General features: G+C 43.8%; 2 protein-coding genes across 5 annotated transcripts; both read left to right on the top strand.

Moving 5' to 3' along the window:
* The first annotated feature begins 74 nt into the window (after nt 1-74).
* Gdpgp1 (GDP-D-glucose phosphorylase 1) lies at nt 75-17,123 on the top strand. Of its 4 annotated transcripts, XR_006850278.2 has the most exons (4): nt 75-444; nt 5,309-6,490; nt 13,156-13,196; nt 14,219-14,311. XR_006850278.2 is itself a non-coding variant. In XM_046437658.2 (3 exons), the coding sequence occupies exon 2, from the start codon at nt 5,328-5,330 to the stop codon at nt 6,477-6,479; it is 1,152 nt and encodes a 383-aa protein (XP_046293614.1). In that variant the 5' UTR covers nt 75-444; nt 5,309-5,327; the 3' UTR covers nt 6,480-6,490; nt 16,993-17,123. The 4 variants fall into 4 exon arrangements, 3 of the variants coding, with proteins under 3 accessions (XP_046293614.1, XP_046293622.1, XP_046293629.1); XM_046437658.2 differs by lacking the exons at nt 13,156-13,196; nt 14,219-14,311 and adding an exon at nt 16,993-17,123; XM_046437666.2 differs by lacking the exon at nt 13,156-13,196 and having other exon boundaries at nt 14,219-14,337.
* Nucleotides 10,940-27,060, top strand: Ttll13 (tubulin tyrosine ligase like 13). The gene is made up of 14 exons (XM_046437577.2): nt 10,940-12,602; nt 13,156-13,196; nt 14,219-14,337; nt 16,993-17,123; nt 17,389-17,545; nt 18,124-18,267; nt 18,606-18,691; nt 19,004-19,235; nt 19,724-19,908; nt 23,949-24,134; nt 24,414-24,594; nt 24,888-25,067; nt 25,640-25,958; nt 26,333-27,060. Exons 1-14 carry the CDS (start codon nt 12,343-12,345, stop codon nt 26,560-26,562), a joined length of 2,451 nt encoding a protein of 816 aa, XP_046293533.2. The 5' UTR covers nt 10,940-12,342; the 3' UTR covers nt 26,563-27,060.
* The last annotated feature ends 4 nt before the right edge of the window (nt 27,061-27,064 follow it).

Here is a 27,064-nt window from a genome sequence, read left to right on the forward strand (position 1 = left end):
CCCAGGCCCCGCGGCCCCGCCCCCTGGTGGGCGGTGCGGCCGCGCGCGTAGTGCAGACTGCGCCTGCGCTGAAGGCTTCCTGACCCGCTTTCCCCGTGGTAGCGGCTGCAGGGAAAGTCTCGTGGTGTTGCAGCCCCACCTGCAATAGGTGCTGGCGGCTACAGCCCTGGGCGGGACCCGTAAGGAACATCTAGGAAATCCCTGCAGCCGGAGTATCCGGGAAACCTCGGGACTCGCCGGGTGACTGGAAGCGGTCGGCTCCCCATCTGCCCTGAGAGCACTTTTCCAGTCTGTCAGCGGGCGACTGTTACAACACTCGGTACAAAGAGCCCCTTCTTCCAGAAGTAACCACAACCTTGCTGCCTGTTAAGCCTGTTTACTGAGAAGCCACTGGATGTCAAGCACTGTGCACAGTTATCTTCCATTTTGAAACAGCTGGACCAGGTAGGCTCCCATTTTACAGACATGAAAATTCACGTCCAGAGGGTTTCAGTGACTCTTCTGGCTCGGACATTTAGACATTTAGGACATGTAGGTTGACCCCCTCCGAGGCTCCCACCCTACTGTATTATTCCAGCTGAGGTGCTTCCTTGAACTCCACCCCAGCGCCAGATTACATGCTCCCAGATGTAAAAACCGAGCTCTTGATCTTGTCCTCTCTCAACTCCCAGGTCATTGCTTGGCACATAGATTTTCAATAAATATATATCGGATGCGTGCTTGAATAAATTAACCTATAGTACTCTAGAAGGTGAGGATTCCAAGTTGCTGGGAGGAGGAGGTGGAGGTAGGATTAATTTTTGATTCTCCCAACTCATTATTCCTCCTGATCTTTGTAGAGTCTAGACCTGAGTATGTCATTCTCAGTTTAAAACCATTAAATGGAGCCGGGCAAGAGAGCATATGCCTTGTAATCCCAGAGACTGGGAAGGCTGAGGCAGGCGGATAGAAAGTTGGAGACCAGCCTCAGCAATTTAGCAAGATACTCAGCAACTTAGTGAGACCTTGTCTCAAAATTAAAAGAGGACTGGGATTGTAGCTCAGTGGTAAAGCGTCCCTGGGTTCAATCCCCAGCAAACCCCAATCCAGGGGGGAAAAAAGTTAAATGTTTAAAAATCCAAAGCCTGATCTTCTGGAACCCAGACTTCCTCTTTTCTTTTGGCCCTCTCCTCCTGTATTTCAGCTACTGTGGCTTTTGTTCCTTTTTTTTTTTTTTTTTTTTGGTACTGGGGACTGAACCCAGGGGCACTTTACCACTGAGCCACATCCCCAACCCTTTTTTATATTTTATTTACAGACAGGGTCTTGCTGAGTTGCTGAGACTGGCTTGGAACTCCCGATCATTGTGCCTCAGCCTACTGAGCTGCTGGGATTATAGGCAAGTGCCACCACTCTTGGCTTTTGTTCCTCTTCATTTTATCTTCAGGGAAGTCTTTCCTGACTCTCTAGATTAGATAAGGACTCTACACTTAGAGAGGTTCTAATGCTTCTTCCGTGACAGTGCACATATATCTTGTTTGCAATGTAGGTTTGAGTGATGATTGCATAAGTGTCTGTTTCCCTTTGTAGAATGCAAGCCCCATAAGCACAGCTAGGACCTGATGTGTGGCAGTTGTTCAGTGTTTAATGAGTGACTCTAGTTTTCCCAGCACTTCATAATAAGGGGATCATTTGAGAGTGATTTTGTTAAGAAAGATTCACTAAATCAATGGATGAGTACCACATTTGTGGAAATGTTACACTCCATGCAGTGGAAACTACAGAGCTATGGAAACACCAAAACCAGTCAAAGTGATTGGAGTGTAGCCTCATCCCAACCTGATTATTTTTCTCTTGAGAGTAGGCCCTTTCTATCCAACATAGAGTTGATCTTCTGTATTAAAACAATAGATAAGGGCTGGGATTGTAGTTCAGTGGTAGAGCACTTGCCTAGCATGTGTGAGGCAGTGGGTTTGATTCACAGCACCTCATATAAATAAGTAAAATAAAGGTCCATTGACAAATAAAAAATTGCCGGGTTTCTGTTCTCAAGACTAAAAGGCTCAGGGGTCACTCTAGTTAAACTGGGCTAACTGGGCTGCACGAAATAACCACACAAGAGACACAAATACCTTTATCTTTGGGGTTGCTGTGACGGCTCCTCTGACCTTAAGGGTCCCCAGAAGGAGAGAGAGAGAGAGAGCACACACACACACACACACACACACACTGAGGCAAGGGGTCAGGTTTCAGGGGGCTGAGTCTATCTTCATGATGTCCACTGTCAGCAGGTTGACTGACACCTGGGTAGGCCACACCCAAGGGCACAGTAAGAGGAGGGGACACACACAAGGCATTTCCATGGAAGATTCTATCCTAAACAGGGCAAGGGGTTATATTACAAAGGAACAGGTGAGCATAGCTTCACCCATGGGGCTGTAGCAAGACACACCCATTTCTGTGACACCCATTTCAGCACCCAGCTGGGGAGTGTAACTCAGTCACCCATAAGATTGGCCTCCCACAGAAAATAATTTAAAAAACTAAACAGAAACAATAGACAAGCAAGAATCTGTCACTGTGGCTCCTATGTAAGACAGACCAGGAAAAGCTAACCAGCCAGGGGTATCTTGACTGCATGGTGATCAGAGATTTACATGAAGATGTGGCAATTGACCTTGTGACATGATGACCAGCTGTCATCTAGATCTCCCAGCTGCCTCATTTGGTTCTGAATCTTCCTTTCTGAATAACCTTCTGATGGTCACTTTGCTTCCTGGCAGATATTGTGCCATTTGGCACATTTGTCATAGTATTAAGTAGTTATTCTGAATCATGTGGTATCTGGTTAGCATATTGTCCTTTTTTGTTTTTGTTTTTGTTTGCCTAATCATTGATAAAATTGAGTTCCTAATGCCCACTGTGTGTGTGTGTGTGTGTGTGTGTGTGTGTTGTGCTGGGGATCAAATCCAAGGGCACTCAACCGATAAACTATATCCCCAGCCTGTTTTATTTTTTTATTTTGAGGTAGGGTCTCACTAAGTTGCCAAGAATGACTTTGAACTTGCAATCCTGCCTCAGCCTCCCAAGTCATGGAGATTATAGGAATGAGCCATTGCTCCTGGCTCTGATATACATTAAAAGGAGTTTATCAAGAACTGGAGGATAGCTCAGTTGTAGAGCACTTGCCAAACATTCATGAGTCCCTGGGGTTCATCCTTAGCACCACCATTAAAACAAAACAAAATAAAAACCATCTTCTCATTCTGATTATAATTTTATTTCTTGGTTTGATTCTCAAAGGTTAAATTTGTATGTGTGTGTGATTGGAGATTAAACCCAGGGCCTTGCACATGATGCCAGGCAAGTTGTCTCCCGCTAAGCTCCGTTCCTACCCCTTTTTAATTTTATTTGAGACAGTGTTTGCCCAGACTTGCCATCCTCCTGCCTCATCCTCCCAAGTAATTGGGATTACAGGCATATTGGTTATGATTTTGTCAAGAGTATCAACTCTTGGATTTATGGATTTGTTCTACTTTTTTCAGTTTTTTTTTTAATATTTATTTTTTAGTTATAGGTGGACACAGTGCCTTTATTTTATTTTTATATGGTGCTGAGGATTGAACCCAGTGTCTCATGCATGCTAGGCAAGCACTTCACCTCTGAGCCACAACCCCAGCCCCCTTTTTTCATGTTTAACAAGACTTTTTTTTTTTTTCTTTTTTGGTGCTGGGAATCGAATCCAGAGCCTTGTGCATGCAAGACAAGCAATCTACCAACTGAGCTATAGCCCCAGCCCAACAAGACATTTTTTTTCCTACTTGTAAGATTATTCCTTTCTTCTTGTTTTCTTTGGGACCTTCAATAGGATGGCCATACAGATTTCACCAACACAGTGATTTATGATCCGAGACCCAAAGGAGCCAGCCATGTGAAGAAACTTTGGGAAAAGGATGTGTTATTTTGCATTAAAGGAACGGAAAGTACTGACACCCTGAGCAAGAACAAACTTAGGAAGAGTAAGGAGTAGAGTGGCAGTGGGGAGAGTGGTCGAGATGAATTGAAAAGCATACAGAATAGGTATCCCCAGAATATCAGGAGTGAACATTATGTAGGTCTTTATCCTGAATGAATGAATGAATGAATGAATGAATACTGTCTTTGATATAGCTCGGGTAAATAGGAAATAATTGAATTTCTTAAATTCATTTTGAGACACTTTTTTTTTTAAAGTTTTTAATTGTGCTAACAGATGCATAACATAAATTTTATGTTATCTTAATCTCTCTACAAAAAGTTTTTTTTTTTAATACTGAGGATTGAACTTAGGGGTGCTCCACCAATTCCAGCTCTTTTTTATTGAAACTGGGTCTCATTAAGTTGCTGATTTTCCTGCCTCAAGTCTCCCAACCTGCTAGGATTAAGGACATGCATCACTATGCCCTGCTAAAATTTTTTAATTGCTTGGGATGTAGTTTAATGGTAGAACACTTGGCTAGCAAATGCCAGGCCCTGGGTTCAATCTGTAGCACCATACACACAAAAAATATATATAAAATACAAACAATATATTATATTGCCAGGCTTGATGGAACACACCTACAACCCCAATGACTTGAGAGGCTGAGGCAGGAAGACCAAAAGTTTGAGGTTGACCTTGGCAACTTGGCAAGACCCTGTCTCAACATAAAATTGAGGACTGGGGATATAGCTTAGTTGGTAGAGTGCTTGTCTCACATACACAAGGCTATGGGTTCAATGCCCAGCACCACAAAAATAAAAAAATAAAATAAAATAAAATTTGAAAAGAGGCGAGGATACAGCTCAGTGGTAAAGTGCCCCTGATTTTAACCCCCAGTATCAAAATAAATAAAATAAAATAAATTGTTTGGGGAACTGCTATACTTTTTCCTCCAATGGCTGTATTACTTCACTCTCCACCAACAGTGTACAAGGGAGGCTTCCAGTTTCTCCACATCTTTGTCAACATCATAGAATAAGTCTTTTATCTTTTTTTCTCCCATTCCTCTACTCTGTGTATACATATACAGAGAATACATGTGTGTGTATGTATGTATGTATATATAAATATGTATGGATGTTTGTATATAAAACTGTCAACAAAAAATAGTCTATACATTTTTGATTTAGTAAAAACATGCTCATCTGCAAGTGATGGAAATATGAGCAATTTCTATGTTTTCTAGGTATTTTACCAAAGGCATGGATTATATATTGTTTTTAACTATAATCTAAACAAAAAGTCAAGATTATTTGAAAATAAAAATCTCTGAAAATGGACTACTCTCATGTATTTTTCATCTCTTAGGATTGTTTCAGGTAGTTCCATGGCTCTTTTGCATTATTCAAAGGAAACTTCATATTTGCTACCTCCAAACAATGAGGACTGGGAAGAGAAAGGCATCCCTGACTTTGTCTATGGGCAGAAGGAACTTATAGTGGAAGGCATTCAGTGGCCAAGGAATGCACCCAGCACCCTGGACACACCATCGAGATTTGACTCTGCCCTTTGTTCTGCCTGGAGGCAGAGGGTGGAGCTAGGGCTCTTTCGATACCGCCTAGGAGAGTTGCAAACTCAAACCCTCCCTGGTGCTGTGGGTTTTGTGGCTCAGCTAAATGTGGAACGAGGTGTACAGAGGAGACGTCCTCAGAACATCAAGAGTGTAAGGCAGGCATTTGACCCTGAACAGTTTAACTTCAACAAGATCCGGCCAGGAGAAGTTCTCTTCCGTCTGCACCGGAAGCCCAATGACTGTAGTGCTGTCCAGCAAGAGGACATCCTGGTGATAATCAATGTCAGTCCCCTGGAGTGGGGCCATGTGCTGCTGGTTCCTGAGCCTACGCGGGGGCTACCCCAGCGCCTGCTACCAGGTGTGCTGCGGGCAGGGCTTGAGACTGTGTTGCTGAGCTCTCACCCAGGCTTCAGGGTTGGCTTCAACAGCCTGGGGGGATTGGCCTCAGTGAACCACCTCCACCTGCACGGCTACTACCTGGCCCACAGATTGCCTGTGGAGGGGGCACCAAGTGAGGCTCTAGACCCAGGGGGCCATTTGTATTTGCTCCAGGCTGTCCCAGCTCCTGGTTTCCTCTTTTACACTAGTGGGCCAGGGCCTGACTTAGAAGCCTTGATTAGCAGGGTATGTCGAGCCACTGACTACCTCACTGACCACGAAATTGCACATAACTTGTTTGTAACTCGGGGAGCTCCACCTGGAAAGGCATCAGCATCCACAATGCTCACAGGGGTCCGAGTAATTCTGTGGGCCCGGAAGTCCAACTTTGGAATAAAGGAAGGTGAGGCTTTCAATGTTGCCCTCTGTGAACTGGCTGGCCACCTCCCTGTCAAAACATACCAGGACTTCAGCAGCCTGACAGAGGAGGCTGCCCTGGCCCTCATTCAGGACTGTCTGCTGCCCCCAGCACAAGCAGATGAGATACAGGAAGCACTGGTAGCCTTGATGGCCCAGGAAGAGCTGTGATCCTTCTGGAGGTATTTATTTGCTAACTGACTGAATCCCTTTCCATTCATAGTCCTTCATTGTCTAGTCATCTGGTCATTTATTTTTATGATTGCTTTCCTATTTCTCTCAGCCTAAGGGGAAGAATAAAGAAAGAACTGATGACTGGTCTTGGTGAAGGAGAGAAACCTTGGAATAAATTGAATCAGCATGCTCTCCTGGTTATATCTGCTGTTTCTCACCTTTCTTCCTTTTCTCACCTTCTCTGTTTGTTCCTCCTTTGCCCACTGTTTTGTTGTTGTTGCTGTATGTTTTTTGTTTTGAGACTGGCTCTCCCTATGTTATTCAGGCTGTCCTCAAATTCCTGAACTGTTGGGCTCAAGTGATTTTCCTGCCTCAGCCTCCCAAATAGCTGGGATTACAGATGAATGCCACCATACCTGACTGCAGCTCAGGCAGTCAGATGCCAGAATCTGAGCTGGGACAATGTGCATTTGTGATTCTCTCTACCATTTATTTTCTTTTCTTTCCCTCCCTCCCTCCCTTCCTTCCTTCCTTTTTCTATTCCATCACTTATTTTTATTTCTTCATCCTTCTCTTGAATTTGTTCCTGCTGCTCCATCAAGATGCCCTACTTCTTCATCTCCCTAAAAATTCATCTTGAATTTTCCTCCAGTCCCCAACATAGAGTTGAATGGTCTTTCACAATATCTCTTGTGAAAACAGGGTGTACTCATAACATTAAAGATGCAGGTCCTCTTACTATTTCCATTTAACAAATGAAGAAAGGGAAGTTGACAGATTATCACTTATCCAAGGTCAGCCAGATAACACATGGGATTTGAACTGCAGCTCAGGCAGTCAGATGCCAGAATCTGATCTGGGACAATGTGCATTTGTGATTCTCTCTTCAGTCAGCAATGCCCATAAAGTCATAAAGTGTAATGCTGCCCTTAAAATTTTATGGCCTTCTGGAGTCTTTCTCTGGCATTTCACAAGCTCCACATGATGTAGGCTTCTTGAAAAATCCAGAGCTAAGTCTTTACTTCTCTATCTGTATCTGAGTCAGTGTAAGATTTTATTTGTTTGTGCTACTGGTGATTGAACCCAGGGCCTTGTACATGCTAGGCAAGTATTCTACCCTATAGCTAAGCTATATCCCCAGCGCTTTTAAAATTTTATTTTGAGACAGGATCTCAGTATACTGTCCAGGCTGACCTCAAACTTGTGATCCTTCTGCCTTAGCCTCCCAAGTAGCTGGGATTACAGGCGTGTACCACCATGCCCAGCTGTGGAAATTTTTGAAAAATGAATGCTTTGTCTTGTTCTGTTACTCCAGTGATCTCCACACTGATTCCAGAAGAACCAGTCAAAAGGTACTATTATAGGGCTGGGGTTGGAGCTCAGTGGTAGAGCACTTGCCTGACATGTGTGAGACACTGGGTTCAATTCTCAGCACTACATATAAATAAATAAATAAATAAATAAATAAATAAATAAATAAATAAAAGGTCCATCAACAACTAAAACATATGTATACATACAAAAAATTTTTTAAAGGGTATAGTTGTTAGAGTTATATATAAAAAGCCATTTTTCCTTGTGCTTCCTTGATTCTTGTATAGCAAAAGTAACCCCAAAAAGGAAGAAAGAAAAGAAAAAAATCCTGAGTTTAGTTTTCAATAGGGATGATCACTGCCACTTATTTATTTTGTGGGGATTGAATCCAAGGGTGCTTTACCTTTGAGCTCCATCCTCAGCCCTTTTTATTTTTTGAGTCAGGATCTCACTAAATTGCTGAGGCTGGCCTGCAATCCTCCTGCCTCAGCCCCAGCCACTGGGATTTCAGATGTGCACAACCATGCCCAGTCCACTGCCACTACTCTTACCCCAAACCTCCTGAATGAATGGGAGTTCCTACTCACAGTGTAGGAGTCAGGGGGGCCTTCAGAATAAGGTGCCACCCGCTAGCTGGAAGAGTTCTCCCAGCAGAGGTTTGGGCTCCTCTGCCTTCTATTGTGTGGGCACAGCTTTGGCTGTGGCTTAGGCCCATAGGTACTTGGCTCCCTATGCCCAGGCCTGTAGAAAGCTTTATCGTAGAATTTTTTATTATTATTATTTTTTAAAGAGAGAGAGAGAGAATTTTTTAATGTTTATTTTTTAGTTTTTCGGCAAACAATATCTTTGTTTATTTGTGGTGCTGAGGAGTGAACCCAGACCGCACTCATGCCAGGCGAGTGGGCTACCGCTTGAGCCACATCCCCAGCCCTATCATAGAATTTTAATTGGAAATTTTATATCACAAAAGAAGTTACAGTCTCATTGAGATAAAGCAGACTATGCACCCATAACCTATGTTATAAGAAAAACAATTAAGCATTTTTACATTCTCTCAAATTTTTGACTACCCTCATGTTTTTGGCAAATGGCAGTAATTTTAACGTTTTTCTGAGAGCTTTTGCATATACAAGCTCAATATGCTTGCTTTTCCTTGCTTGCTCCCCAAAGGGAATGCATGAGATGATATTACAGCTAAGTAGATTTTGTGTCCAAGGTGATGAGCCAAATATCTGGATTTCTCCAGTTTGTCCCTGGGACTTCCCTGACCCAAATGAGTTTTTCTATAAAGCGGGGCAGGGTAAAGTCAAATAGGTTTTCTTTATGATAGTGTTTCTCAGCTGTTTATATGCTTTAGGAATTGTTTATAAAGTTTTGTTGTTGTTGCTTTAGGAATCTTTAAGAAGGTGGGCCAGGGATATGGCTCAGTAGTAGAGCACTTGCCTAGCATGCGTGAGACACTGGCTTTGATCCCTGGCATCACATAAAAATAAATAAAATAAAGGTACATCTACAATTAAAAAAATTTTTTTTAAAAAGAAGGGAATTTTATCTGAAGCTTTGTCTCAGCCAGAATATGGAATATATAGGCTCTTTGTACTCAGAGCCATGATAGGAACTGCTGATCCAAACAGGGCCTCTCCACCTTTTTGCCTCTTGATTCAGGACCTCAAATGCTAAGGGCCTATGGATTTGATCTAATGGGAAACCTTGAAGAGTACCAAATGGTGTAGTAACAGATTTGCATTTTAGGAAAAATACTCAAGCTGCAGATGTAAAGTGGTGGGAATATAAGGTTAGGGGGCTAATTCTATAAACTAGGTCCACTGTGATGACCCCCACATGCTTTCTTTTAAAAAGCAATTTACCTGGCTTAAGTCAGGATATGTTACACCTCAGCAAACAACCTATTATCTGAAGAAGAAATGCAGGGTAACAGAAGTTAACCCTGAAGTCGGGGGACTTCTGTGACTTATATAGGCCAGATCCCAGAATTCAGGAAGATAAGGACAATTCCCCCTAACTCTAAAACCCATAAGAACAAGTTCTAGTTAGAACCAGTCAACATGGGCAAATGCCCTGGATCTTTACTATACACAGTTGGGACTTGGAAGTTTGATGTGATTGTGCTGTCAGTCAAATGTCAAGAGGTGTCAGGCGCAGTGGCACACGTCTGTAATCCCAGTGGCTTGGAAGGCTAAGGCAGGAGGATTGCAAGTTCAAAGTCAGCCTCAGCAACTCAGTGAGGCACTAAGCAACTCAGTGAGACCCTGTCTCTAAATAAAAATTTAAAAAAGCACCCCTGGTTCAATCCCCGGTACCAAAAAAAAAAAAAAAAAAAAAAATCAAGAGGTGTTGGGCTGGGGTTGTGGCTCACTGGTAGAGTGCTTGCCTAGATGTGTGAGGCACTGGGTTCGATTCTTAGCACCACATATAAATTAACAAATAAATAAAAAAAATATTTTAAAAAATATTAAAAAAAGAAAGTCAAGAGGTGGACCTGGGGTGGGACCCTCCAGAAAACTCCCTGAGACCCCCCCCAGGAGGGCAAGAGAGGGGCACCATCCCTCTGAGAGGACCCCCTCTCACGCTTGAGAGTGTTCCCTTTTCCTGTGAACTCATGTCTGCTACACTGAGTGACACGTCTGAAATCTTTCTGATCACAAGAACTGCTAATAGAGGACTGTTGTAGTGTCTCAGCTCTGCAGTAGGCGGTGCTCTGTAACAAGGAGGATAAATGAAGAATAGTCAAAGAATTCAATGAAGAGTTTGCTGAAACAGTGATTCAGGCAACAAATGAAGATGGACCAGATCCTAGGACAGTGCTTGTAACACTGAATATTTGTTGACAAAATGAGAAAAACTAGAAACAAGGGACTCCAGAGTATTTCAAGGAGATCTTATATAAAGTCAAGCCCCACCTCTTGACTTTTAAAAAAAATATTTTTTAGTTGTAGATGGTCACAATACCTTTATTTTGTTAAGTTTTTTAATGTGGTGCTGGGGAGATTATATATATATATATATATATATATATATATATATATATATATATATATAAAATCATGTTGAAGAAAGAGCAAGAAATCTATGAATTTTAAAAATGTCCACTTAGAGCTGGGGTATAGCTCAGTGGTAGAGTACTGGCCTAGCATATGCAAGGTCCGGGGTTCCATCCACAGCACCAAAAGTGATACAAAAACAAACAGAAAAACAGAAGTCCTGTCCTCCTAAAGGATGGAAAATTTTAAAGTGTCTTCTGAATTTAGCCCACAGGATAATCTGAGTGACAAGTTGGGCTAAGTTTTGTGGAGATGGCTAGCAGAAGTCAAAGTGGGAGGGTGTCGGGGAAAAGAGGCCACGGTGACAGAACAATGTCATGAAGGGGTTCCGTTATTCCTTAATGGAGCTGTCTTAGACCATCAGGCTGAAAGCGCTGGAAGATATGTGTCTTAATCAGAGCTTTCCTAGAGGGCAAAGACTGTTCACTGCATGATTTCGGAAAAACCGAAGAAAAGAGAGCAGCTATTCGTCCCCAACGCAGACTTCATTTGTGCGTTCAAGAAAAGATGGGAGTGGGGAGGTGCGAAGTTGTGCCAAATCAGGAGAACTACAAGTCCCATGACGCACGCGCGGGGCGGGTCCTCCTGGGCCGCGACCCGCCCCTCTTCCGCTTCCATCTGTAAGCAAACGTAGCCCCGGCCAAGATGGCCTCAGCCGGCTCCCGGGTGGGTGTGGTCCGCGGAAGGACCCGCCCCCGGAACGCTTGTGCAATGGGAACCGCCCTCGTATCCATGGCGACGGCGGCGGCGGCTGCCGTCGGCTAGCTAAAAAAGGCGCTGCCGCCGCCTGGATCTCGGAGTCAGCAGTTAACCCCCAGGGGGAGCGGGCTCCCTTTCGCGACAGCCCGGACAGACGGTCCTGTGGAACTAATAGGCGGTCCCCGACACCAGCAACGCCCAGGAAGAGCCGAAACGGGCGAAGGGCGGCCATGAGCGAGCAGCTGGGTTCTACCCCAGGCCGCTAGGGGCAGCCTCAGCAGTCCCTCAGCTCTTCTCGGAACCTCGGGTGGGCAGTGTCCGCCGTAGGCTCCCCTTCTGTGGTCAGAGCCCAAGGGTTGCCTGGCCCCAGTGTGTTTACATGGAGAATCTGAATCCTGAGGCAGAGAAAGGGCCGACCTATTGTACATTTGATCTTCAGTTGTATTACAAAGCAAATTATCTCCCCAGTTCACCCAGCCATCCCTCATTCCATTCAGGAACAAAAGAGCCATGGTTATGGTTCTTACCATCTCTGCTCATTACTGCACGCACCACAGTGTGTTGTATGATCCAGTGTGATCTTGGGTGGTAGTCAGAGAATCCATATCTCCTGGCATCCCACACACCCTCACCCCAACTTGGAAACATCCTGTTATTCAGTGGGATTGTTCTGTTCCGAAGGAGCTGCAACATTTTCTTACAACACCACGAAGGGCCTTTGGGTGGATCCCTGCAAGCCATCCTGGGCCTTAATTCCTACCCTCTTCCCCTTAGAATCTAAGAGAATGGAACCTAGTACCTGTAAGACCAGTGAATCTGAGGAAGACTCTGTTGAGGAAGAGGAATCTGAGGAGGAGTGTGTTAAAGAGGAAGATACCACCCCTTCTAACTCTTCACAGCAGGCACTCTCAAAGGCAGACTATAAGGCATTTGAGAATGGGGATCCCTTAGCCATTATAGCCAAGAAAATTCCAAAGAAAATCATAGCCCCAACTGACACAGATGACTTAGAAGTTGGGAGGAGAAAGAGAAGGCGGAAACGCAGGTAACCTTCCCTGGACCTCCTCACCTGCCTGGCTCCAGAGTCACCCCCTGACCTCCCTTCAGCATTTGGGAGACTGGGACCTAAGCTCTTCCCTTCAGTCTTTGGAAGAGGAAAGGCTGGAGCATGATTTATCTTTTGGTACAACAGAAACAAAAATCAGAAACATTTGGGCTAGTTCATTTTGGAATTTCAGTATATTTTTTTCCATGCTGGGGATTGAACCCAGGGGTCTTTACCACTGAGCTATATCCCAGTCAGTCCTTTTTATTTTGAGACTAGGTTTTGCTAAATTGCTTAGGGCCTCATTAAGTTGCTGAGGCTAGCCTCAGACTGTGATCCTCCTGTCTCAGCCTCCAGAGTCCCTGGGATTACAGGCATGCTCACCATGCCTGGCAGAATTTCAGCATGTTTTTATCACCCTTGTCTTTCCTTTAAGTGGCTTCTAGAAAAAATGAATTGTGTTTGTTGGATATCTCTGCATCTGAGAGCCTGGCAGCCCAGGGTCTGTCTTTCCCTTCCACTCTGCCTGATTTCTGCTATTCCTCCATTCCAGACCCTTGGCCATCAACCTGACCAACTGCAAGTATGAAAGTGGTAAGCGCCCGACTCACACCCTTTTACACAAGAGGGCTGTCATTCTTACTAGGGAGAAGGAGCTCCAATCAAGCTTCCAGCGTTGGATCTTGCCAGGCTGTCCTAGAGCCCATGTTGAGGCTCATGAGGTTCCCCTGGCTCAGCTACTGGCAGTTGAGATATTGCTATTCTAACTAGTCTCAATGGTAGGGACAATATCTTCAGTTAACTAACAAAAACAACGAAAAAAGTTCTGGGTATGGTGGCTCATGCCTGTAATCCTAGAGACTTGGGAGGCTGAGGCAGGGAAATAAGTTTGAATCCAGCCTCAGCATTTGGTGAGATCCTATCTCAAAATTTTAAAAAGATTTTTAAAAGGCTAGGGGGCGTATAGCTCAGTGATAGAGCACTACCGTGTTCAATCCCCAGTACTGCTAGAAATAAAATACATGAGAGTCACCATTGCCCTACCCTCCCCAGATTTGTGCAAAGATGAGACAAGCTTAAAACAGTTTGGGTGGGTGGCTAGGGATGTAGTTCAGCACGTGCCTAGCATGTGTGAGGTCCTGGGTTCGATCCCTAACACCTAAAAAACAAAACAAACAAACAACAATAACAACAACAACAACAAAAAAAAACCCAAACCCCTACTTAAAAAAAAAAAAATCCCCAATTAGGTCAGTGTTTTCCTTCTTCCCCTCTTTTTCCCACTGCCATCTGTGCAAGAGGCCACCCAGAGTGTTAGGCACCAGTGTGGTCCCTACCTATGGTCAGCTCTGCAGAAACAATCCTGATTGAGAGATAGGACTGGCAGAATCATAAGGCCAGGCGCTCATTTTCTCTGCTGCATATTTTGGAAGGGCCTGACAGCCTCATGAACTTGGAATTGCCACCTGATAACTAAGATGCAGAACTGAAGTAAGAGTCACCTCCCTCTTCAACCTGGCCTCTGGTCAGATCTGTTCCTTTCCTGACCCATCTAGAGTTCCAGGGCTTGTTGCTGGTGCTTAGGCTGGCAACACTGACCCCCCCTATCTCTGCAGTGCGGCGGGCAGCCCAAATGTGTGGCCTGAAAGAAGTGGGGGAGGACAAAGAATGGACTGTGTATTGGACAGATTGCTCCGTCTCACTGGAACGAGTCATGGACATGAAGAGGTTTCAGGTACCAACTCCTGAGCTAAGATTCAGAATGACTATTCCTAACCCCTGTCCAGGCATGAGGCTGCCATTCTTTTTTGGCTGTACCCTGTTTAGACAGGAATGGCTATACTAAGGATCTTCTGTTCCAATGGAAATATTCTCCTCTTGGCTCTCTGGAGCTTCTGTTATCTGAAGGAAGTTTCCGGTGGGTAGATAATTGCCCATTATTTGCTCTGCCTGGTGACATCTATGTCTAGCCTGCCTGCTCCAAGGCAGGACTGAGAGGTAGCCTCAGAGCTAACAACAGGGCCATCTCAGCATCTTAGAACCCATCAGTGTGGTGGTGCATGCCTGTAATCCCAGCGATTTGGGAGGCTGGGGCAGGAGGATCACAAGTTCAAAGCTAGCCTCAGCAACTTAGCAATGACCTACGCAATTTAATGAGACCCTCTCTCAAAATAAAAACAATAAGGACTAGAGATGTGGCTCAGTGGTAAAGCACCTCTGGTTTCAATTCCCAAGTACAAAGAAGTGGGGGGAGGAAGAGAAGACAGCGTGTCAGTTTGGGGTCCTGCCTGGCAGCAAGAAAATCAGGGAAGATGGACCAGGTCCCTAAGAAGAATGTTCCTGCCAGGCTAGGGATGTAGCTTAGTGATCAAACACTAGTACATGCAAGGCCCTGTGTTCAATCTTCAGTATCTCACATACACAAAAAATATACCTGCCTCAAGGTATTTTTATTACCCTCTAACAGATTCCTTGTGGTGAATATCAATAAAATAAGTCATGTGTCACTTAATGACAGAGATACATTTCTGAGGAATGCATTGGTAGGTGATTTCATCATTGTTTGAGTTTTGTAAATGTATTTTACGAAATGGATGGATATGATATCACCAGATGACATAATCTTATAGAACCTTATATGTAGTTATTGAGTAAAATGCCCTTATACAATGCATGACTGTAATTAAAAAGGGTCTGGTGGGGCTCCACGGGAAGCTGAGTGATAGGTTTTCAAGTTCGAGGACAGCCCGGGCAACTTAGCAAGACCTTGTCTTAAATTTTTAAAAAGGCGATGGGGGTGCAGCTCACTTGTAGAGTACTTGTCTAGCAGGCTTGAGGAGCTGGGTTAGATCCTTAGGACACAATAAAAAAGGGAGTTGGGTGTGTATAGGCTTATTTTGAGGGGAAGCCAGTAAGGGATTGAAGAAACTATAACCTGTATCAAGATAGACAGCAAGTTCTACAAGTATTCAAGAAGCTTTGAAAAGAAATGCAGAAAGCTATTGTCAGATAAGGATGGCAATAATAACAGCTGTTATTGAGGACTTACTATGCATCTAACAGATACCATGTTAAGTGCTTTTATGTTGTTTTTTTTATTATTAAATCCTTAATAATGTTGGTTGTGATGGAGCAAACCTATAATCCCAGCAATTGGGTGGCAGGGGTGACTGAAGCAGGAGGATTACAAATTGAAGGACAGCCTGGGAAACTTAGTGAAACCCTATCCCAAAATAAAAATAAAAGGGCTGGGGATGTAGCTCAGTGGTAGAGCATCCCTGAGTTCAATCCCCAGTACCAGGGAAAAAAATCCTTAAAAACAAAATCCTGATGGCTGGGATATATCTCAGTTGATAGAAGGCTTGCCTCACATGCAGAAGGCCCTGGGTTCAATCCCTAACATCACACACACACACACACACACAAAAAAAAAAAAAAAAAAAAAATCCTGAGCAGCAGGTATCCTTTTGTTAAAAAAGGAAGCTGAAGCTCAGAAATACTAAGTTTATACAGCTAGTGACTGAGAAAGTCATGAAGGACAGAGCAGCCAGAGGTTTCCTAGCAGGCACCATGTCATCTCTAGGTGTCATGGAGTGCATTTCCTTCAGCTGGTCTTCAGTTTCCTTTTCTATTTCCTATCTTTTAGAGAATGTTTTTTATGATTTCTTTGTACTGCCATACATTGTTACTTTATAAGACAAGTACTGGTGGTGGTCTGAGGGATATTAGAAGATGGCTAGAAGGCCCAGAGGTCTGGCCTAGTACACATTCTTCTCTCTTGTCCTCCTCCTTTTTTTGAATGGGATGGTAGCGGGTACCAGGGATTGAACTCAGTGTCACTTAACCACTGAGCCACATCCCCAGCCTTATTTTGTATTTTATTAGAGACAGGGTCTCACTAAGTTGCTTAGCACCTTGCTAAATTGTTGAGGCTGGCTTTGAATTCATGATCCTTGGGCCTCCACCTCCCAAGCTGCTGGGATTATAGGCATGGGCCACTGGGCCAGCCTCTGTCCTTTTTTTTTTTAATATTTATTTTTTAGTTATATTGGACACGATACCTTTATTTTCTTTATATGTGGTGCTGAGGATCGAACCCAGGGCCCTGCACATGCTAGGCAAGTGCTCTACCACTGAGCCACAACTCCAGCCCCTTGTCCTTTATTTTTGAATGAAGGATGTGCACATTGGGTGTAGAAGCCTTGGGAGGGTTTCTCACCTGCCTTAGGGAATCTTCCTGTTTCTACCTTTGGGGTAGTAAGGACAGTGCTCACCTCCACTGTGACTCCTCCCTTCTTCCCCATCCTCTTCCATGATTTTTTGGGATGCCCACGCCCCAGGAGCTGTCATTTACTCTAGGAGACAATATAACTAACTGGCTCTGTTTCAGAAAATCAATCACTTTCCCGGCATGACAGAAATCTGCCGCAAAGATCTGCTGGCTCGGAATCTCAACCGCATGCAGAAACTCTATCCTACCGAGTACAACATCTTCCCCCGTACCTGGTGCCTCCCTGCAGAGTAAGTGAATCTAGCTTCCCAGGCTGAGATCCTAGGGGCAGGAATGGGTTGCCCTCCTTTGTCCCCTCCAGACTCTGGTCTGGTATGTCTCAGGGGGATGAAAGTGGACCAAGAAAGTTTCAGCTGATCAAAGAAAAGTGAGTCTGAGAACAGTGTTCCAGGAAGAGTGTGGATTAGATAGCCTAGATAGCAAGAATATAGCCACAGGCCCCTAGGTCAGCCATGATTTGCAGAAACCTTTTGACCTGCTCCTCTCTGCACATAGCTATGGGGACTTCCAGTCCTATGGTCGGCAGCGAAAAACCCGCACTTATATCTGCAAGCCAGACAGTGGCTGTCAGGGACGTGGCATCTTCATCACCCGGAACCCCCGTGAGATCAAGCCAGGAGAGCACATGATCTGCCAGCAGTACATCTCCAAGGTGAAAGATACCTCAGTACCATTAGGCTCCTCCCTGGCCCTGAGGTTCCTTGTCTCTTCCAAAGCCAGGGAGGAAGCCAGTTTTGGGCTCCTACCCTTTCTGCTGTCCCCATTATCCTGGAGGCAGTATGGAGCCATGGTTTAGTCAGCCTGCCTAGGTTTGAATCTCATCTTTTCTACTTCCTAGATATGTGACCTCAGGTAGGTGAATGACCTTTTTTTTTTTCTTCTTGCCTCCATTTCCTATTGTTTCATGGGAAGAGTAACAGTAACTACTTTATATGATTTTTGTGAAAATTAAATGAGTTGTGTATTTGAAGCACTTACAACAGTGTGTGGCACATAGTAAGCACTTCAAAAATTAATTACAGGGCTGGGGCTATAGCTCAGTGGCAGAGAGCTTTCCTCTCATATGGGAGGTACTGGGTTCGATCCTCAGCACCACATAAAAATAAAGGTTATTGTGTCCACCTACAACTAAAACAAATATTTAAAAAAATAAAGGCATGCTATCCATCTACAACTACAAAAAAAAATTTTTAAGTTAATTATATTCCTTCTGGGTTTGTGTGCTCTTAGCCTTTCCTTATTGATGGCTTCAAGTTTGATATGCGAATCTACGTCCTGATCACATCCTGTGACCCTCTTCGGATCTTCATGTATGAGGAGGGCCTGGCCCGCTTTGCCACCATGCCATATGTGGAGCCCAGCCACAACAACCTGGTGAGGGGGCAGAATGACACCCGTTCTCTTCCATTGCATAAGTGCTGATGTTCTAGGGAGAAACGAGGTAGAGATTTTTCATTATCACACAAGAAAAAGGAAGGAAGTCAGCGAAAGCCATGACACCAAGCTATGAGGACAGCACTTGGTGGGTGGTGACTGAGAAAAGGTGCCCATCACACCCCACCCTCTTCCCCAGAATCTTATAAAAGGACAGTCCCCTGTTGCAAAGGGCCAGGAGACCAGCAATACTAGGGAGGGGTAGAGAAGGCCATAAGACACTGGAGAGGTGGGCCGCATGGAAGCAGTCTGAGCCCATGGGGCTACTTGCTTCACAGGAAGATGTCTGCATGCACCTGACTAACTATGCTATCAACAAACACAATGAGAATTTTGTCCGGGATGATGCTGTGGGCAGTAAGAGGTACTTGCTACTCTGTTTTTTCCTCCTTCCTCTATCCTTTAGCCCTACAATTTCAGGAGCCCATGAAACCCAGCTGACTTTTGGGAGGCTGACTGCTAAGGAAAAACTGTCTTTCTAGACCCTGGATCTGTGCCTGAGTCTATCAGCCCCAAGCCCCACCCTAATAACTAATCCCCGTTCCGAGCTGCTAGCAGCTCTTTGACACACAGGGGCCCAGGCCTGGAATTAGGGTTAGCATCAGGGAACCAGCTGCCTGTAGCCAGGCCCTGGTGGCATAGAAATCTGTATTCCTCTGAGCACTGGGCCTCACAGGAAGCTGTCAACACTCAACGCCTGGCTGCGAGAACACAGCTACAACCCCCGAGAGCTGTGGGGCAACATCGAGGACATCATCATCAAAACTGTCATCTCAGCCCACTCTATTCTTCGCCACAACTACCGAACTTGTTTTCCTCAATATCTGAGTAGTGGTACATGTGCCTGTTTTGAGATCCTTGGTTTTGATGTTTTGCTGGACCACAAGCTGAAGCCCTGGCTGCTGGAGGTAAGGTTTCTCTCCTCATCTTTGCAAAAGCAAGATTCAGAGGCTTCTCTGAACAGGACATCTGGGATAGGAGGCACTCAGGTGGGGACAGAGAAGGGGAGATGATAGGGAAACTTCAGGGTAGGTGGCAACCAGCAGAAGGCAAAAGACATCTATCTACCCTACCCTTTTGGCTGGCTGAGTCAAACTTTGGTGATCTCTGGCTTCTACCACAGCAATCCAGGTTTGGGATCCCCAGTATAAACCTTGACTTTCAGGACACTTTATCTGTAGACTTAGGCTATTTGATTTACTCTCCCCAAGATGCCTGTGAATTGGAGGGATCAGTATGCAGAGTCCTATGGCCTTGAAAGCTAGAGCTTCCAGCCAACTTGGTTGCGGTTATAGGAGGGGATGTTTCTCCTAGACCCTCACTCAGGTCTTCAAGAGACCACCATCTGTTCAGGTGGTAGATACAGGAAGGGGGCAATAACTACTTCTCCTGGCAGGTAAATCACTCTCCAAGCTTCACTACAGACTCCCGCCTTGATCGAGAGGTGAAGGATGCACTTCTTTGTGATGCCATGACCCTTGTTAACCTCCGGGGTTGTGACAAAAAAAAAGTGTTAGAGGAGGACAAGCGGAGAGTCAAGGAAAGGCTTTTGCAGAGCCACCAACAGCCACGAGAAGCCAGGTATGTCATCTCAGCCCACTCTGTTCTTCGCCACAACTACCGAACCTGTTTCCCTCAATATCTAATGTGAGTTTATTAGCGTAACTGGTCTTGCTTTTATACTTTCCTGAGAGTGAAAGTCCACTAGAAGAAGGCCACAAAGAGCGAATTAACTATTGAAAAACATTTTGGGGCTGGGGTTATGGCTCAGAAGTAGTGCTCACCTGGCATGTGCAAGGCCGTAGGTTCAATCCTCGGCACCACATAAAAATAAATAAGTAAAATAAAGGTTTTGTGTCCAACTACAACTAAAAAATAAATATTAAAAAAAAATTGGGGGGGCTAGGGTTGTGGCTCAGTGGTAGAGCACTTTCCTTGCACAAGTGAAGCACTGGGTTTGATCCTCAGCACCACATAAAAATAATTAAATAAAGATATTGTGTCCATCTACAACTAAAAAAAATTAAAAAAAAAAACAACAACATTATTTTGGGGGACTGGGGACATAGCTCCATTGTATAACACTTGCCTAGCATGCATGAGACCCTGGGTTTGATCCCCAGCCCTGTGAAAAAAATTTTTTTTGCATAGATAGTACATTACATATGTATAGATAATACATCACATAATATAGACAATATATTCAAAATTCAAATGATACAGTTCACAGTTTTTCCCCTGCCCATCTCATCCAGCTACCCAATTTTCCTCCCTGGAGTCAGTCAACATTCCTAGTGTAGTGTCATACTTTCACAAGCACTTAAAGCACAAATATATATGTATTTATAACAAAGTATGTTTACCCAGACAGTTGCATAACTTATACATACTCGGCACCCTACTTAGCAATGTATTTTAGAGCTATTTTCATATTAACATATAAGGTGCTTTAGGTGGTTTGATTAGTTTTTTATCCTCATTTTTAATAGTTTTTTTAATCCTCATTTTTTATTGGTGTATTATAATTGTATATTTTTAAAATTTTTTTGTAGTTATAATGGACAGAATGCCTTTATTTTATTTACTTTTATGTGGTGCTAAGCATCAAACCCAATGCCTCACACATACTAGGCAAGTGCTCTGCCACTGAGCTACAGCCACAGCCCTAATTATACATATATACATATATATATATTTGTAGTTGGACATAATACCTTTATTTTACTTATTTATTTTTATGTGGTGCTGAGGATCGAACCCAGTGCCTTGCATGTGCACTTGCATGTGGGATTTGTTGTTACATATTTATATTTGTACATGCACACAATATAATAATGTAATTTGACCAAAATCACTTCCCAGCTTTCCCCCTTCCCTCTTTACTTTCCACCCCTTGATCCCTGTCCTAATCTCCCTTTGGTTTAGGAGATCCACCCTCACTTTTGTTTTCCTTTTTTTCCTCTAGCTTATGCACATGAGAGAAAACATAGGACCTTCTGAATTTGACTTATTTTGCTTAACATGATTGTCTCTGGTTCCATCCGGTGTCCTGCAAATGCCATAATTTCATTTTTCTTTATGGCTGAATGAAACTCTATTGTGTATATATACTATATTTTCTTTATCCATTTATCCACTGATAAACACCTAGTCTGGTTCCATAGTTTGGCTATTGTGAACTATAAACATGGTTATGCATATGTATCACTGTAGTAAAGGTAAATACCAAGAAGTAGTATAGTAGGGTTCCATGCCTAGTCTTTTGAGGAGCCTCCATTCTGATTTCCATAGTAATTATACTAATTTACAGTCCCACAAACAGTATAGAAGTGTTCCTTTTTCTCCACATCCTTTCCAGCATTTATTATTATTTGTATTCTTTTGTTTTTTGGTACCATGGATTGAACCCAGGGGCACTTAATCACTGAGCCACATCCTTAGCCCTTTTTATAGTTTATTTAGAGACAGGGTCTCACCGAGTTGCTTAGGGCCTTGCTAAGTTGCTAAAGCTGGCTTTGAACTTACAATCCTCCTTCCTCAGCCTCCCTAGCCCCTGGGATTACTGGTATGTGCCGTGGCATCCAGTTCTTATTTGTATATGTATTTTTTTATTATTTGTATATATATATATACAAATATATATATATATATACATATACCAAATATATATATGTATATACATATATATATATACATATATATATATATATATATATTTGGTATATACATATATATTTGGTGCTGGAGATTGAACCCAGGGCCTTGTGCATGCGAGGTAAGCACTCTACCAACTGAGCTATATTCCCAGCCCTATTATTTGTATTATTGATGACTGCCATTCTGACTGGTGTGAGATACAATCTCACAGTAGTTTTGATTCGCATTTTCCTAATTGCTAATGATGTTGAGCTTTTTTCCATGTATTGTTGGCCATTTGTATTTTGTCTTTTTTTGAAAATTATAAATATTTATTTATTTTCTTTAAAAAATTTATTTATTGGGGCTAGGGTTGTGGCTCAGCAGTAGAGCACTAGCTTCTCACGTGTGAGACCCTGGGTTCGATCCTCAGCACCACATAAAAATAAGTTAAAAAAAATAAAAATATTGTGCCCATGTATAACTAAAAAAATTTTTTAAAAAATTATTTATTTTAATTTGTATTTTTTCTTTTGAGGAGTGTCTGTTTAGTTTATTTGCCCATTTATTAATTGGGTCATTTGATTTTTTGGTGTAAAGATTTTTGAGCTCTTTATATGCTCTAGATACTAATCATCTGTTGGAAGAGTAGCTAATAAAGATTTTCTCCCATTCTGTGTGTTTTCTCTTCATATCCTAATTGTATACTTTGCTGTGCTTTTTTTTTTTTTTCCTTCAGTACTGGAGATTGAACCTAAGGGACTGAACTATATTCCCAGCTCTTTTTATTTTTTTAAGACAGGGTCTCACTAAATTCCTGAGGCTGGCCTTAAACTTGTTATTTCCCTGTTTCAGCTTCCCACATAGCTGGGATTATAGGTATGCATCACCATGCCCAACTGCTGGTTTGTTTTTTTTAACACAGCTCCTCTAGAAACCAGTTCCTGAGGAACTTTCTAAAAATGAAACACAGAAAACAGTTTAGTTGTTAATAGGGAATTGTTTAAATCAGTATTGATCACCCATTGTTGTTTTCTGTATAAAATGGGTTACAAACATGGTGATTGGTTACTGATATTAAAAGTATATGTTAATGATACATAAAATTGAATTTGAGTAGGCTTTGGATATTCCTGTAGTAACATTGCTTTTCTCTACTGGTATTCCAATATGAGGGGTAGTTTGTATTTGATTCCTCATGATAGCCATAGGGCCTGGTGAATAACAGGTACTCAAATGTTTGTGTGATGAATGGGAGTGAAGGATAAATTAAACACCCTGAGTGTTCCCATGAGACTGAACAGGGGACCTGAGTGAATCATGTTCAATGGGGAAAAATGGCTGACAACTACTTTACCTCTGAGCTACATCCCGGACACTTTTATTTTTTATTATGAGACAGGGTCTCACTAAGTTGCTCAGTCTGGCCTTGAACTTGTGATCCTCCAGCCTCAGCCTCTCAAGTAGCTGGGATTACAGGCATGTGCTACTATGTCTGGCACTCATTTTAAAATATTGATATATGATCCCAATTTGGAAGGAAGGAAGGAAAAAAAGGAAGTGAGGGAGGAAAGGCAAACTAGGGAGTAGCAAAGACAGGATTCAAACTCAGGAGGTCCTGCCCTGGAGTCCTTGCTCTGTGCTAATTACTAATATGTTAATTTCATAGTAAGATCATGGGGAGTTTTAATTTTTTTGCTCTTCTAAGTTTTCTGTAGTGAACTTATATTAGTCTCATAATTAGACTCCGATAATTTGGAGTGCCAGTTTGTAAGTAAACCCCTCTAAACTTAGAACAAAAATCAAATTTCTGGAAGCAAAGCCTATTCTTCTGCCTACACACATGGTCATGCTGACCAGAGATGGCCTTGACAGCCTTCCCCACAGTCAAGGGCTTGGGAGGCCAAGCGGCCAGCAGGAGTTTCTCAAAGGCTTACCCAGCCTTCCTTTCTCAAATCTCTGACTCTGCTGAGCTGTTTCCACAGGCGAGAACAGATCGAGTCGTCCCATGCAGCCATGCAGGACCAGGAACGATATGAGGATTCCCACCTGGGGGGCTATCGGCGGATCTATCCTGGGCCTGACACAGGGAAGTATGAACCCTTCTTCAAGCACAATGGCTCCCTCTTCCAGGAGACTGCTGCCTCCAAAGCCAGAGAAGAGTGTGCCAGGTACTTTGCCACTTTGTCCTGCATCTCCTTTATGCAGATGGATGAGGGCAGATCTTGAACCTGAATTACTCCCCAGCAGTGGGGGAGGAAGCCAGACACTTGAGGAAAGAGAAATAGAGCTATATAGTCTGTCAGCCTCTTAGTGACTCTTCATTCTGCAGGTTCCTCCCTAATTCCTGTCCCAAGAACAGATCATGATTCCTGCTTATCCCGTTTTCCCTCTATTTCCTTTTCCCCAACACAATTCCTCCAGTATCTGAAGCTTTTATGTTTTATCAGGCAGCAACTAGAAGAGATCCGCCTGAAGCAGGAACAGCAGGAGAATTCAGGCACTAAGAGGCGAAAGGAAAACAAGGACCAGAACCAGGGTGAATCAGCTGGGGAGAAGAGCCGATCCAGGGCAGGGCCCCGGGGCCTTTTCACCTTCTTGGCTTACAGGAATCGGAAGCGGGAGAAAGAGGTGTCAAGGGTTGTGTGACTCTTATCTTTCTGCAGGAAAATGGGTTGGGACTACTAGAAAAGGGAATCTCTGCTGTCCTCTCCTCCCCTTGCACAAGAGAGATGAGTTCCTTATCAGTAAATTGAAACTGACTTTTTGGAACAGAAGGTGAGAGAATGGACAGCAAAGGGAACTCTACAGGAGGGTCAGGGCAGGGATGGAGGTAGAGTGGGCTAGAGTCCTACAGCCATCCTTGCCGATGGTTTGTGACTTGTCCTTGGAGATCCTGCATTTATCTCTCATGTACCTTGCAGCCCAAATCAATACACCTGGATATTATGCAACCTCAAGATATTGTGGAAGAGGAGGAGCTAGAGCGGATGAAGTCCCTGATACAAAGGGAGAATCTCATTCGAAGCCTGGGTATTGTAGAGCAGCTGACCCGCATGCTACACCCCAGTCACAGGGGCCAGAAAAAACTTCATGAGTATCAGGTGAGGGTCCTTATGAAGCCTTTGGCAAAAGAAGGGATAAAAAGGTTGTGATATCAGCAGATGGTGGTGTCACACCAAAAGATGCTTATGTGATGGTATCTGTCAATGGAGCTTGGGAAAGTTGAATAGGCTGGGCCTTGGGAGAGGGTCTGGTCTGTTGGTTCTTTTTGCATCTATTCCCCATCTCCCTTATTTTCAGAATTGACATCCAGCAAAGTGCAGGCCCCAACTTTCTCAATTACAAGAGACTTACTCTCTATATTCTTATCTCATAGTAGCCCAAAAGTTATGACTGACAAATAACAAGGTTGCCATCATGCTGTGGCTTCTGTGTAATCTCTCTAGCACTGACAGTGTCCTCTAACAGGGAATAAGTAAATAGTCTCAGGCCAGTAAAACAGTTGCTGGGTTAGTAACAAATCTATTGGGCCCTCTGTTTTTATTGAACCCTAAAAGAGTAACTGGTTAAATAGTGGCTACGGCCTAGAAGAGATTTTTTAAGTTACTTATTTCTTCCAACACTCCATCCAGCCTCACAAGAAATGTGGTAAGGGGCTGCTCTTCTCCTCTAGCCTAGATTTCACCAGGACGGGCTGGGCAGTCAAGAAGTGCAATCTGTGAGTCTGGTCCCATTGGTGCTCCTAAGAGGGGCTACCTCAGAGCAGGGCCAGCCTCATTTCCTGCAACCACTTCGGCCCCATGAATTGATCCCCAGGATCTTAGGGCCACTGCCAAGCACGAATGCTGCAATTCCACAACATTCCCGGTGCCATCTGCAGCCCAGGACCTTCAACTGGATAGGAGATCCAGCAGCCATCGGTCCCTGTTCATTGTCAATGAGGAAAGCTGGGAGGCACTATTTTTCCAGCGCTAGAGTCAGGGTCACTAGCCGTAAGTATACAAAACTAGCTTTGGTCACTTTGACCTGTGTAAATTTCTAATAGCAGATATTACAGCTGGGATGCTCCTAAACTATAACGATGCAGTGGTACAGGAACGGGGAGGTGGTGGACCCATTTATTTAACTTCTCCTATGTATTAGACTCTGATGATAATAATGGCAGAATTACAGTCCTAGCCCTCAACAAAGGTAACAAGAAAGTGGGCAAGTAAACGTACCAAGTATAATACAGTGTGGTAAAGATGCTGGAGGAAAGCATGGGATACCATTCCTCTGTGGTAGTAACTGGATTACAGCTGAGAAAGAGGTGGGAAAATCTTTTCTGTGAGTACCAACTCAGGAGGGGTCCATGTTTTCACTGCAGAAGGCCAAGCCAGCAGAAGGCTAGAAGCCATAAACCAAGCCCTGGCAGTATCAGTGCCATCCACTTTAACCCCAAAGCATGGCTATCTTCTGCAGACTGAAAGCACATTGCCTTCCATGGTAAAGTCTGAACACAGAACAGCCAAGGCCAGGGATCTCACCCTCTGCCCTGCCTCTGCACCTGTTCTGCAGCATTCTAGTACAATTCTTAACGTTAGCCAGCACAGGTAAAAGCAAGAAGGAAGTCAGCACTCAACCTTTCCTGGAGAACCTCCTGAGGTTCCAAAAGGAGCACTGGGCCTTCAATCTTTGCTAAATGAAAGTCGGCCACCAAGTTCCAGTTTGAAAACCCCAGTCAGGAATCCTGTTTGAAAAAGGAAAAACAAAGACACCAAGAATTCCTCAACACCCTAAGATTCTTTTGGGATTGGTAAAGACTAAAAGATGAAGAGCCAAGGCTGGCCAAATACTCATTTCCACTTGTCAAACCTGAAGCTGGGCTTACTGTTGAGGGATGTCTGAACCTTGGGAGCGGTCACCCCAGCGACGTGTCCCTTTTACCATTGGAGTCAAGTGCCCAAGGCACGGGTCTGTCGCCGTCAGCCGACTGCCAAGGGTGGCCGCCCTTCCTGCCATGGTGGCGGAGACCGGCAGGCCTGGGCAGCTTGAGACAGAGGGGAGGCTCTCGGTAATTGAATCCGTCTTTTTATTAAAGTTTATGTCGTTTTCCAGG

Source organism: Marmota monax, unplaced genomic scaffold (assembly GCF_021218885.2).
Source record: "Marmota monax isolate L192 unplaced genomic scaffold, Marmota_monax_Labrador192_F-V1.1 WCK01_AAM20220418_F8-fsc00005, whole genome shotgun sequence".
Lineage (NCBI taxonomy): Eukaryota > Metazoa > Chordata > Mammalia > Rodentia > Sciuridae > Marmota > Marmota monax.

Bases quoted from the DNA above. Each gene is read 5' to 3' on its own strand.
- Gdpgp1 (XM_046437658.2), top strand. From the start codon at position 5,328: ATGGCTCTTTTGCATTATTCAAAGGAAACTTCATATTTGCTACCTCCA.
- Ttll13 (XM_046437577.2), top strand. From the start codon at position 12,343: ATGGAACCTAGTACCTGTAAGACCAGTGAATCTGAGGAAGACTCTGTT. The intron at 25,068-25,639 runs GTGAGGGTCCTT...CTTCTCCTCTAG, and splicing joins AAAAACTTCATGAGTATCAG to CCTAGATTTCACCAGGACGG. The intron at 25,959-26,332 runs GTAAGTATACAA...TTTTCACTGCAG, and splicing joins TAGAGTCAGGGTCACTAGCC to AAGGCCAAGCCAGCAGAAGG.